This window comes from Myotis nattereri (assembly GCF_964212035.1).
Source record: "Myotis nattereri genome assembly, chromosome: 8".
Taxonomy (NCBI): domain Eukaryota; kingdom Metazoa; phylum Chordata; class Mammalia; order Chiroptera; family Vespertilionidae; genus Myotis; species Myotis nattereri.
This window is the reverse complement of record NC_138083.1, coordinates 11,773,729-11,785,303: the sequence shown is the minus strand read 5'-3', so window position 1 is coordinate 11,785,303 and position 11,575 is coordinate 11,773,729. Positions and strand designations below refer to the sequence as shown.

The 11,575-nt window shown below is 49.5% G+C and overlaps 1 protein-coding gene and 1 pseudogene across 2 annotated transcripts; one reads left to right on the top strand and one right to left on the bottom strand.

Moving 5' to 3' along the window:
- Positions 1-3,496: 3,496 nt before the first annotated feature.
- LOC308523874 (GA-binding protein alpha chain-like) lies at positions 3,497-4,831 on the bottom strand (the record flags this gene model as incomplete). The annotated part of the gene is made up of 1 exon (XM_081097949.1): positions 3,497-4,831. One exon carries the CDS (start codon positions 4,829-4,831, stop codon positions 3,497-3,499), a length of 1,335 nt encoding a protein of 444 aa, XP_080954075.1.
- Positions 4,832-6,293: 1,462 nt separating this feature from the next.
- Positions 6,294-7,897, top strand: LOC308523853 (cell division cycle protein 20 homolog; annotated as a pseudogene). The gene is made up of 2 exons: positions 6,294-6,475; positions 6,585-7,897. The product of its transcript is annotated as a cell division cycle protein 20 homolog (transcript).
- The last annotated feature ends 3,678 nt before the right edge of the window (positions 7,898-11,575 follow it).

Here is an 11,575-nt window from a genome sequence, read left to right as displayed (position 1 = left end):
GATTTACGTTTAATACAGCATCACACTCATGGCTGCAGCAATGCACCAGACTGTCGGGGGAGCGCGTTGCAAGAATAATTCTTGCAATCCGATTTTTTTTTTTTTTTTGTAAAGGCAAGGTTGTGTTTTTGCAACCCACTTTTGGCTCGTGGCGTCTCCCACCAGCAGAATCATTTGTGCACCGAGGATCAGCCGGGTTTAGTCCCAAACCTGTGTCTGCCAGTCGTGCTTCTTGACTCGAGTACAAATTTCAAGCAAACGTTAGGTGAACCCGTAAATGTGAGTGTGAAAGACTCGTCCCTTGGGAAAATGCAATCAAGTTGAGTTCCTAAATGAATTGCTATTGAGTCGTGTGAAGATGGAACAACTATAAAACACTGGAGGGAACTGCTAGCACTCTAGAAGTGTTCTGCTCTGGGGTTTCTAAATCACTGTATTTAAGTGTTTGTTCCTCCTCAAACTGTCACTAGCAATCATAAGTCTGCCTCAGTGAATTAATTTGTGCAAGAAAGGTGACACAGCCCACCAATTGGCTGGCACAGATGTTAAGAGAAGGCCTTGGCCCTACAGAGAATGGCTGGTGAATGATGTGAAATTGATGCATTGCAAATAAAATAAATTAACAATTTAATGAGATAACAATTTCCCCCCTGCCTTCACTTTTTGGCTTTCAGTCTCACTGGATAAGATGACTTCTATATACATTCATAGAAAAGATATCATGTTTTTGTAGGGTTTCATTTGACATGTGTGTTTTTATGTTATGCTATTACCTTACCAAAATCAAGGGTGTCCCCAGTGGCTTAATTTTGTTTTGTGTTTAAATGAGCAACATCATCGAGGCTCAAGATGTGGAGAGACACCATATGAAGCTATTACAGCTGTTTCTCCCCACCCCCCAAACCAGTATTACCATCACCCAGAAGTGACCCACAGGGCTTCAGCCTCTGCTGGTGAGGTTCCGGCTCTTTTCTCAAATGTCTGATAGTTTCTGAACATCCATCTCCGCTTCCCCACTCAACCAGATGCCCCAATGAGAGTCAGATGGGGGGGGCATCCTCTCCTTTGTACCAACTCCCCCGGGGGGGGAGGGGGCATGGTGGCTGCCCGCACAGGCCACCCAATGGGAGGGACCAAGTGGAGGCAGGTTCCATGGGTGGCGCTCTCTTCCTCTCTCTAGTGACATGGACTCCCCTGGGGAAGAGAGAAAGAGAGAGACTGCTCAGGGGAACTTGGCAAGCATTTCCTGTTCCCCACGTGGCAATGTGTGCAAATGCCTTTTGGAAAATACTTAGTGATCACCACGTTATTTCAGGATGATCCTCAGTTGGGCTCATCTCATTTGTTTCCCATCCGATGGGAAAAATCATTCCTCACTAGATGCAAATCAGGGGACTTCAGTTCCAGGTGGGGAAATGGCCCGAGGGCACCCCCCAGACACCGCCTCTAGCACTGTGTATTGGAGAACTTTCCGTAAGGGTTTGTGCAGAACCACCTAGTGTTTTTTAATGGCTGCGTCGCATTCCACGTTGCGGGGAGAGCACATTCTAACTGGTAGGGATGTACAGCTAGCTTTTTAACAGACAGTGAGGGAAGTCAACTGAGAGCCTTGGGTTTCACGTCCAAGATCAGCCTACACCAGCTGTGTGATCTTGGACAAGTCTCTCAACCTCTCTGTGCCTCAGGTTCCTCATTTGTAAACTAGGAATAGTCATCGCATCTATCTCATAGGGAGTTAAAAGAGGGATTACATGCACAGGATGTAGAACAGCATCTGGGACATAGTTAGCACTCAGTAAATATTAGCAATATCAGGATTGCATTTTTTACCGTGACTAGGAAAAATCCACAGCGCAGCAATATGACAACTTTTGCACACTTCCTTGTCTTCGTGTCTCAGGAATAGGGTTTGAAAGCAGGTTTTAAGAAACTTGCTAGTTAGCAAAACGAGTACCTGCTAATAATAGTAATTTTAGAAATAGAAAGAAGAAAATTACCCAAGTAATCACTGTTACTATCTTTGGCCTCTTTCCAGTGTAGTTGTCTTTTTCTAAGGGTAAGTTTTGTCAGCTTCTATTTCTCTGCATATATAGTGAGGATTATTACAATTGAGTTTGTATCCTGATTTTTCTTCTTTAAGTTTTTACAGTTTTATGGAGGTATGGCTGACAAATGAAAATTGTAGATTTTAAGAGTTGCAACTTGATGTATACATATACATTGGGAAATGGTGACTGCAAGCTGATTAATACACCGACCCCCTCTCATAGCTACCATTTGTGTGTGTGTGTGTGTGTGTGTGTGTGTGTGTGTGTGTGTGTAGAGAACGCTTAGACCTGTGTTTGAAAAGTTCAAGTATGCAATGCGGTATTGTTAACCATAGTCACCATGCTGCACGTGTGGTCTCCGGAACTTATCCCATAACTGAAAGTTTCCCCCCTTGACCAGCATCTCTTTCTTCTTATTTCCCCTTATTTTTGAGCTGGGTTAGGACAGTGGTCGGCAAACTGTGGCTCACGAGCCACATGCAGCTCTTTGGCCCCTTGAGTGTGGCTCTTCCACAAAATACCACATGTGGGCGCGCATGTACAGTGTGAAGTTGACTTAAAACTTTAAGTAAAGTTTATTAAGTTAATTTTAGAGAACACTGTGGAGTGAAAGAAGATGTAGTATCGAGGATTGAGAAAGCTATATTGAGATGGTTTGGACATATAGAGAGGATGAACGAAAAGAGATAGACGAAACAAGTATACAAGACGAGTGTGGGTGGGAGAGTTGCAAGGGGTCGACCTCAGCGAACGTACCTCAATCAGATTGAGGATGTTTTTAGCAAAGGCCAGTTTAGGAGTACCCTAATGAAGTTAATAACAATGTACCTACCTATATAGTTTAAGTTTAAAAAATTTGGCTCTCAAAAGAAATTTCAATTGTTGTACTGTTGATATTTGGCTCTGTTGACTAATGGGTTTGCCCACCACTGGGTTAGGAGAATAAAGAGAGAGGAGGGGCAAGTGTGGGCACCAACATGCCCAGCACCGTGAGGAACAGGAATGTCACTACTTTCAATCTGCCTGCAAACATTTGGTGACATGTTTGAAATCGCCCCCCGTTTGTTGGGATCCAGCCCCAGTAGGTCCAGAGGTTCCCAAAGGTGTGGATGGAGTCAGTGAAGAAGGAATGACATGGAGACAGCATTCAGTTGATCAGCATAGCGAGGTTCTCCAGCCAGGTTCTGTCGCCAGGATCTCTTACCTATGTTTTATTGTCTTGTTACATCTGTATTTATACCAGTTGATTTTAATCCTATCAATTTCTATTCCAAAGGTTAGGGCGTTTCTTTTTTTTTTCCCCCACAAGAGTATGAAATATTTATAAAAAAAAATCATGCATTAGACTGTACAGTCTAGAAATAAAGGAAGATTCAAATTCAGTAATAAAGGTGAGAGCAATGCGTGCTCTCACAGTTAAGACCTTGAAATCCCAGCAGATCCTGGGCTCAGTTATCCTTTTCTGCTTGCAGAGAAGCTGCAGCCAGGGCGACTGCCGTGACAGGCTGGGCGATTCCATGGAGCTGCATCTTTGCAAGTTTCTTCTGTTCACACTCTGTGACCAAACGGTTCAACTCTGCCACACTGTATCCAATAACAGTCTTCAAGTCACAGACAAACTTGTACACAAATCTCTTGCCCTGAACTTTACAAATCACATCTCCATCATAATAATACCTTAATGCATGACTGAGTTTCTCATAGTTCATTGTAGGTTTATTTTTACGTTGTCCCCATTTTTGTGCAACCAGTTCAGGCTGATTTAGTTTAAACTCGCCTTCATCACCAACCCAAGAAATGCAGTCTCGAGCATCCTTGTCAGTAAGAAGTTCTAGCAAAAACTGCCACAGTTGAATCTGGCCATTGTTTCCAGGTGAAATCCTTGGAGCTCTTTGTACTTTAGCTGCCTTTGCACTGCTGTTTATACCTTTAATCGTAGTTGGTGTTGCAGACTGAACTGATGCTGGAAGAATTTGGACAGGTTGATCAATTGTAACTATCTCATTCATCTGTTGTTCCTGGCTTGCCAATACATATTTTCGAAGAAGCTCCAGATGACCCCAGAGAATGTCTCCCCCAGGGACCCTCTGAAAAAAATCTTCTTGGTTGAGACTACATAATTCTCGTCCTGAAATGTTGAGTGTGCTGAGGTCTATATCACTCATGCTGAATTCCTTCCTGACCCAAACTACCCAACGCAAGACTTGGTCTGTAGACCACTGTATAGGGTCATACGGTATCCCAAGGCGTTCTTGCTCTTTCCTATAACCTTCTAGTGCGGCAGCCCATCTTGTCACTTCTTCCGAGGTTTCACCTGAAATGGTCGTCATGTGTTTTGTGCCATCAAGAGTTATCACTTGAGCTTCTTCAACAAGATGTGCTTCTGCTTCAGCATGATGAGCATCTGGATCAATGACTACTTCAACGGTTTCCGCAGGTTTAACAATTTCAAGGATATTGAGCTTTGGTTCAATTCCTTGGTAAGAAGTCACCTGCACACTAAGTTGTACAGTTCCATCTGTCTTTACTCCTTGGTCAAATAAACTTCGTTCTGGATCCAGCTGAATATCTTGTCGACAAATTTCATGAGCATCCGAAGAACACTGTAGTCTTGGTTCTAGTAGTTTCTTTAACTTGCCTATTGGCTCCTTGATGTCTATGGCCTGGCTTACACATTCACCTGGGGTGTAGGTCTGTTCTACAATGCTTTCTTCTGTGCATTCTGTTTTCTTAGTTCCATCAATTTCAATTTCTATCAGCTCCTCTGCTTCTCTTTTTGTCATGGTTGAAGTACTTCAAAAGCTCAGCCCCTCCACTTCCTCCCATTTGCCTTCGGCCTCACCTAGAGCCATCTGGATGCAGACTGTCTCTCAGGCGTTTCTTATCTCCATTCCAGGGAATAAGGATTATGTAGCTTAAGCGTGATTGTTCATAGTTAAAGTGACTAACTACCCGCCTGGCACTTAGTTAAGGGTTTTATTCCCTCCCTAACTTCAGGGAAAAATCCCTACCTGGGGAAGCAACCTTTCTCAGAGGAGTGACCTTGGTTAAAACACATAGCGCCAAGAAGGGGAGCAAACATATTAAGAACAGTATGCCATATACGCCAGGTCCCTTGAAACATATGCTGTGCAGATGTTTCTTCCCTGCAGCGACTGTGTCAAGCAGCAAGGATGGACCGGCTTCCAGCAATGATAGCCATTCTGACAGGTGTGAGATGGTACCTCATTGTCATTTTGCTTTTCATCTCTTGGATGATTAGTGAGGTTGAGCATGTTTTCATATGTCTCTTGGCATTCCTTATGACCTCTTTCGAAAAGTATCTATTTAGATCTGTTGCCCATTTTTTGATTGGGTTGTTTGTCTTCCTTCTGTTAAGTTGCATGCGTTCCCTGTAAATGCTGGAGATTAAACCCTTATCAGAGATATCGTTGACAAATATGTTCTCCCATGCAGTGGGGTTTCTTGTTGTTTTGTTGATGGTTTCTTTTTCCACTTCTCTCATTTGAAGAAGCCCTCTAGCGTTTGAACCCTTGTTCTTTGTCTCTTCCAAGGCTTCTATCAACAGTCCTACCTAGAGGGCACCCAATCTGAAATGGTCTTGGGTGAGAGATAAGGTGCTAGGATAAAGAAACTGTGTTAATTTATTTGGAAGTACTAAAACCCCTTAACTAAGTGCCAGGCGGGTAGTTAATCACTTTAACTACGAACAATCACGCTTAAGCTACATAATCTTTACTCCCTGGAATGGAGATAAGAAACACCCTAACCTTTGGAATGGAAATTGATAGGATTAAAATCAACTGGTATAGCCCTAGCTGGTTTGCTCAGTGGATAGAGGGTGGGCCTGCAGACTGAAAGGTCCCGGTTCGATTTCAGTCAAGGGCACATGCCTGGGTTTCGGGCTCAATCCCCAGTGGGGGCGTGCAGAAGGCAGCCAATCAATGATTCTCTCTCATCATTGATGTTTCTATCTCTCTCTCCCCCTCTCCCTTCCTCTCTGAAATTAATTTAAAAAAAACATATTTAAATCAACTGGTATAAATACCGATGTAACAAGACAATAAAACACAGAACCTGGTAGGAGAACCTTGCTATGCTGATCAACTGAACACTGTCTCTGTGTCATTCCTTCTTCGCCGACTCCATCCACACCTTTGGGAACCCCTGGACCTGTTAGGGTTGGACCCCAACATTCCAGACAGGGCTCAGAGGGCACCTTTTCCCTGTGGATGCTTTGCTCCCATGGCACAGTTCCTGTTCGACAGCGATCTGCACTCCCTGTGCAGCTGGACACCCCCATCGCCAGTGCGCCCCCCTTGTGCACTGGCAGCACAAAGCTAAGGAACCCTCCGGGCCCGCCCCCTCACCCATGTGGGCAGCCAATTGGTCCCAGCCGGCAGGACCCCAGGCCACACTCAGGGTCAGTGGGGGCGGTGGGGCGGTGGGAGCGAGGAGGACCCATGGCTGACAGCCGCCTGCGGGTCTCCTCCCTCAAGAGGCGAGTGGGACTGTCTGCGTCCCTCTCCACCCTAGGCAAATCCAGCTCCAAGATTCAGACCAATCCCAGCAAACCTGGCGGGGACCGCTATATCCCCCATCGCAGTGCGACCCAGATGGAGGTGGCCAGCTTCCTCCTGAGTAAGAAGAACCATTCGGAAAACAGCCAGACGCCCACCAAGAAGGAACGTCAGAAAGCCTGGGCTTTGAACCTGAACGGTTTTGACGTGGAGGAAGCCAGGATCCTTCGGCTCAGCGGGAAACCACAAAACATTCCAGAGGGTTACGAGAACAGACTGGAAGTCCTCTACAGCCAGAAGGCCACGCCTGGCTTCAGCAAGAGGACCTGCCCTTACATCCCTTCTCTGCCGGACCGGATCCTGGATGCCCCTGAAATCCGCAACGACTATTACCTGGACCTGGTGGATTGGAGCTCGGGGACGTGCTGGCCATGGCATTGGACCACAGTGTGTACTTGTGGGGCGCTAGCACTGGCAACGTCCTGTAGCAACTGCAGGTGGAGCAGCCTGGAGACTATGCTTCTTCTGTGCCCTGGATCAGAGGGCAGCTACCTGGCTGTGGGCACCAGCAGCCCTGAGGCTCAGCTATGGGATGTCAGCAGCAGAAGCGGCTTCGGAACATGACCAGTCATTCTGCACGAGTCGGCTCCCTGTGTTGGAATAGCTACATACTGTCCAGTGGCTCACGCTCTGGTCACATCCATCACCATGATGTTCGGGTAGCACAACACCATGTGGCCACAGTGAGTGGTCACAGCCAGGAAGTGTGTGGCTGCGCCGGTCCCCAGATGGACGACATTTGGCCAGTGGCGGCAATGATAACTTGGTCAATGTGTGGCTTCGTGCTGCTTTAGAGGCGGGCTGGGTTCCCCCGCAGACATTCACCCAGCATCAAGGGGCTGTCAGGGCTGTAGCTTGGTGTCCCTGGCAGTCCAATAGACTGGCAACTGGAGGGGGCACCAGTGATCGGCACATTCGGATCTGGAACGTCTGCTCTGGGGCCTGTCTGAAGGCTATGGCTGCCCACTCCCAGGGGTGCTCCATCCTCTGGTCTTCCCACTACAAGGAACTTATCTCAGGTCGTGGCTTTGCCCAGAACCAGCTGGTTATTTGGAAGTACCCAACCATGGTCAAGGTGGCTGAGCTCAAAGGTCACACAGCCCGGGCCCTAAGTTTGGCCATGAGTCCAGATGGGGCCATGGTGGCATCAGCAGCAGCAGATGAGACCCTACGCATGTGGCGCTGCTTTGAGTTGGACCCTGCATGGCGGCGGGAGCGGGAAACGGCTAGTGCAACCAAAAGCAGCCTGTCCATCAAGGCATCCGTTGAGGACCAACTCATCACTTCAGTTTTTATGTTTGCTTTTTTCATTTTTCTAATAAAGTCATGTCTCTCTTCTCCTTGCAAAAAAAAAAAAAAAAAAAAAAAAAAAGAGGAGAGAGAACCTGGCTATGATGATCACCTGAACGCTGCCTCCGAGTCCTTCCTTCTTCGCCGACTCTGTCCACACCTTTGGGAACCCCTGGACCTGCTGGGGCTGGACCCCAACGCCCGTTCTCGCCCAGGTTAGAATGACTCTAACCCCAGGGGTCCCTCGATGTGTTACCCATCCCAGCGGGAGGGCTGGGTGTGCCGGGGGTGGAGTGTGTGCGCCTGTGCAGTTTACATTTCAAACATTTGTCCCTGAGAGCTTTGTCCAGCGGGCGCCTTCAGAGAGCCAGGCCAGGAGGCTCGGCCAGAGGCGGGCTTTGATATCTGGGAGCGCATTAAAGAGCTGCTTTTGATAGACCCAGTGATTCTCTGGTTCGCGGCTGCTGAATAGGAAATAGTCCTCATCCATAATGCATGCCCTTTAGAAGAAAGACAGAGACGAAAGTCTAAATGTGGCAGAGGCTGGGGAAAGGGGCCGCGTGACTGAGAGCAACACTCGGAACAGGCTGTGCCCTGTGCTCAGCGAACTCCGCGTCCCGCGGCGGCAGGGCAAGGTCTGCGTGGGGCTCACGGGGTGGGGGTGTCGGCATCAGAGCGGCCGGGGCACCTCCCAGGAGGTAAGGAAGAGGTGACGGAAGGCAGACAGGGACCACATACTTAGAGGGGATTTTTCTAACCCCCAAATTGACTCAAATATTTTAGATCTTTGTGAGGCTTTATTTTGGGAATCTTCATTTTGGCTGGCGTGTTCGCCAATGGAAACACAACGACAGAAACATATGGGCTTGGGGGGCCTTGACTGAATTACATTTCCCGGCCTAAATATATCACCAGGCGCAGGCAGCAGCCTGTTGAACGTGTCGAGCCTCATTCCCAGAGCCGGGAGATGTCCATTCGGTGTCTGGTGTTCGGTGAATCACCGTGGCAGGGGGGGGGGGACTTCCCAGGACCCTTTGCTGCTGGGAAGGGTGAGTTTTGGAAGCACTGCGGGAAATGCTTTTAGTGGGTGGAACAGTGTCCCCAGCGAGATACGTCCAAGTCCTCACCTGCAGCCCCTGTGACTGTGACCTTGGCAGAAACAGGGTCTGGGCACGTGTCATGAAGTTCAGGTCAGGGTGTCTTTCTGGACTGGATTCTAAACCCAGGGACTGGTGTCCTTCCACAAAGAGAAGAGGACACAAAGGAAAGAGGGCCGAGTGAAAACCGAGACAGAGGTTGGGGTGATGTGGCCACAAGCCAAGGACACCTGGAGCCCCCAGAAAGGGAGGAGGGGAGGCATGGATTCTCTCTGGAGCCTTCGGAGGGGCTGCAGCCCTGCCCACACCTGGATTTCAGACTTCTGGACCGTGAGAGTGAATTCCTGTGGTTTAAGCCTCCCAGCTTGTGCGGATTTGTAGGAGCAGCTGCAGGAATCTCACACAGCGATGCAGGCCTGAACCCCTCGGACCCAGCGTCCCCCTTCCCGCCGCTCTCCCGCAGGCTCCAGCCACTCCGGCTTCCTCCCAGTCTGCAGTTCTTTCCCCAACAGTGGCTTCCCCCATGCTGTCCCCCTGGCTACGCGCTTCTGGTGCTGACACCACCACCCCTCCCCTCGCCCTTCAGAATCAGGCTCTCCTTATTACAGAAGCCTTTCCCGACACCCTCACCTCAGAGGATATTCGTCCCCCAAATGGTCCAGGGACTTCCCAGGGTTGGGAGCGATAATCCACGTGTGTGACGGACCTGCCTCTCCCACCAGGCCTTTGGTTCATTCACGCAACAACTGTTTACTGGACACTTAGCACCTCGCGGGCACTAGTCTAGCCGGGGCAACAGAGAGTTAAAGTGCATATGAGACATTTTCTTTTTTGGGGAAAAAAATCGGTATTCTGATACATATTAACAAGCCTATACCTGATACTGTGGCTTTAAGAATTAGATGGGGAAATATGCAAAAAGCTCCAAACAGTGTCTGGTCCACAGGAAGAGCTCAGTAGATTCTAGTTGTTGTTATGGTTCCTGTTATTAAGGAGTTATTATTGGAAAAAACAGCGTGTAGCCCAAACAGAGCGTGAGTCTGAGCCAAATTTTGCCCGTGGGCTCACTATTCTTTTGTAAGCAAGAGAAGGAGGGGGGGAACTGTTGGCTGTGGGGGAATGGACGTTTGCCACCGTCTCCAAGTCTGCCCCGTCCGTATCTCTCTCTCTCTCTCTCTCTCTCTCTCTCTCTCTCTCTCTCTCTCTCTCTTACACACACACACACATGCATGTGCCCACACACATGCACACACACTCAGCCATGCCACCCAGGGAAAGTCCTGAGGCCACAGGAGAGGCCTCAGAATTCACTGCCTTCCGGGTCTGAGCTCACAGGAGCAGCAGGCAGGCCGCCCATTGCTGCTGTAACAAATCACACAAGCTTTACGGCTTAAAACAGCACACATTCATGACCTTGTGGTTTGGAGGTCAGAAGTCCGAAAGGGATCATCAGAGGTGCGCTCTTTCTGGGGAGAATCCATTTCGTGGTCTTTTCCAATGTCCAGAAGCTGCCTTCATGCCTTGGCTTACGGCCCCCTCCCATCTTCCCAGCCAGCAGTTTCATCCTCAAATCAATCTCTTCCTCTCTCTCCCCGCCTCTCTCCAGTCTTCCCCCTCTCCCCCTCTCCCTCCCCCCTCTTTCCCTCTCCCCCACTCTCCCTTCCTCTTCTTTCCTTCTCCCCCCCCTCCCTGCCCCCATCTGACCTCTCTTCTGTCATCACATCTCATTCTCCGGCTCTGAGCCTCCTGCTCCCTCATGAGGACCTGTATGATTCAAGAGGGCTGACTCAGATAATCCAGGATCATCTCCCCAATTCCAAGATCCTTAATTTAATCCCGTCTGCAAAGTCCCTTTGGCCTAGTAAGGTAACCCATTCACAGGTCTGGGGCTTAGGACGCGGACATCTTTGGGGAGCCATTACTCTGCCACACCCCACTCAACTGGCCGTGGCAGCTTTCCCAGGGGATCTCAGGCTTCAGGGAAAGTTCTCGGAATCCACTTCGCTCCAGGTGTGAGCAGGCAGGACACAGCTGCCCCTGCCAGGCGGCCCACCTCACCACCTGCAGGATGCGCCTTAATCGCGGCTGGTTTGGCGGGGGACCGTGTCGGTGTTCATCTCCGGTGGGTCAGCTGCGGTGCAGGGACCGATGGGTCCCGTGGTGGGGAGGCCAGCATCTTCCTGCAGCGGCGGGAGGTGGGGCAGGAGGTGCGACTCACCCCCTTTCCACTCCTGCCTCCGTCCCCCAGGACTTCGGGGGCTGGGGAATCTCATGAGGGTGAAGTGCACTTCCAGTGACGTGTGTGAAGCAGTGCCTGAGGGAATGTCCGCCGCTGGGAGGAAGAGGCAGGGCCATTCCGTGCGCTGGTTTAATTCAGAGGAGGGACCAGGGCCACAGGGCCCACGGGAGGGCTGGGGGCTGCGTGGTGCTTTGAAAAGTTGTGAGTTAGTACTCGGTGCTTAAAAATGGGCAGGTTTCATGTGTTCATTCCGGCGTTTGAGACCTAGAGAGCTCTGGCCGTGGGAAGTCTGGTTCTCTGTTGGCCACAGTGGGCTGCGGC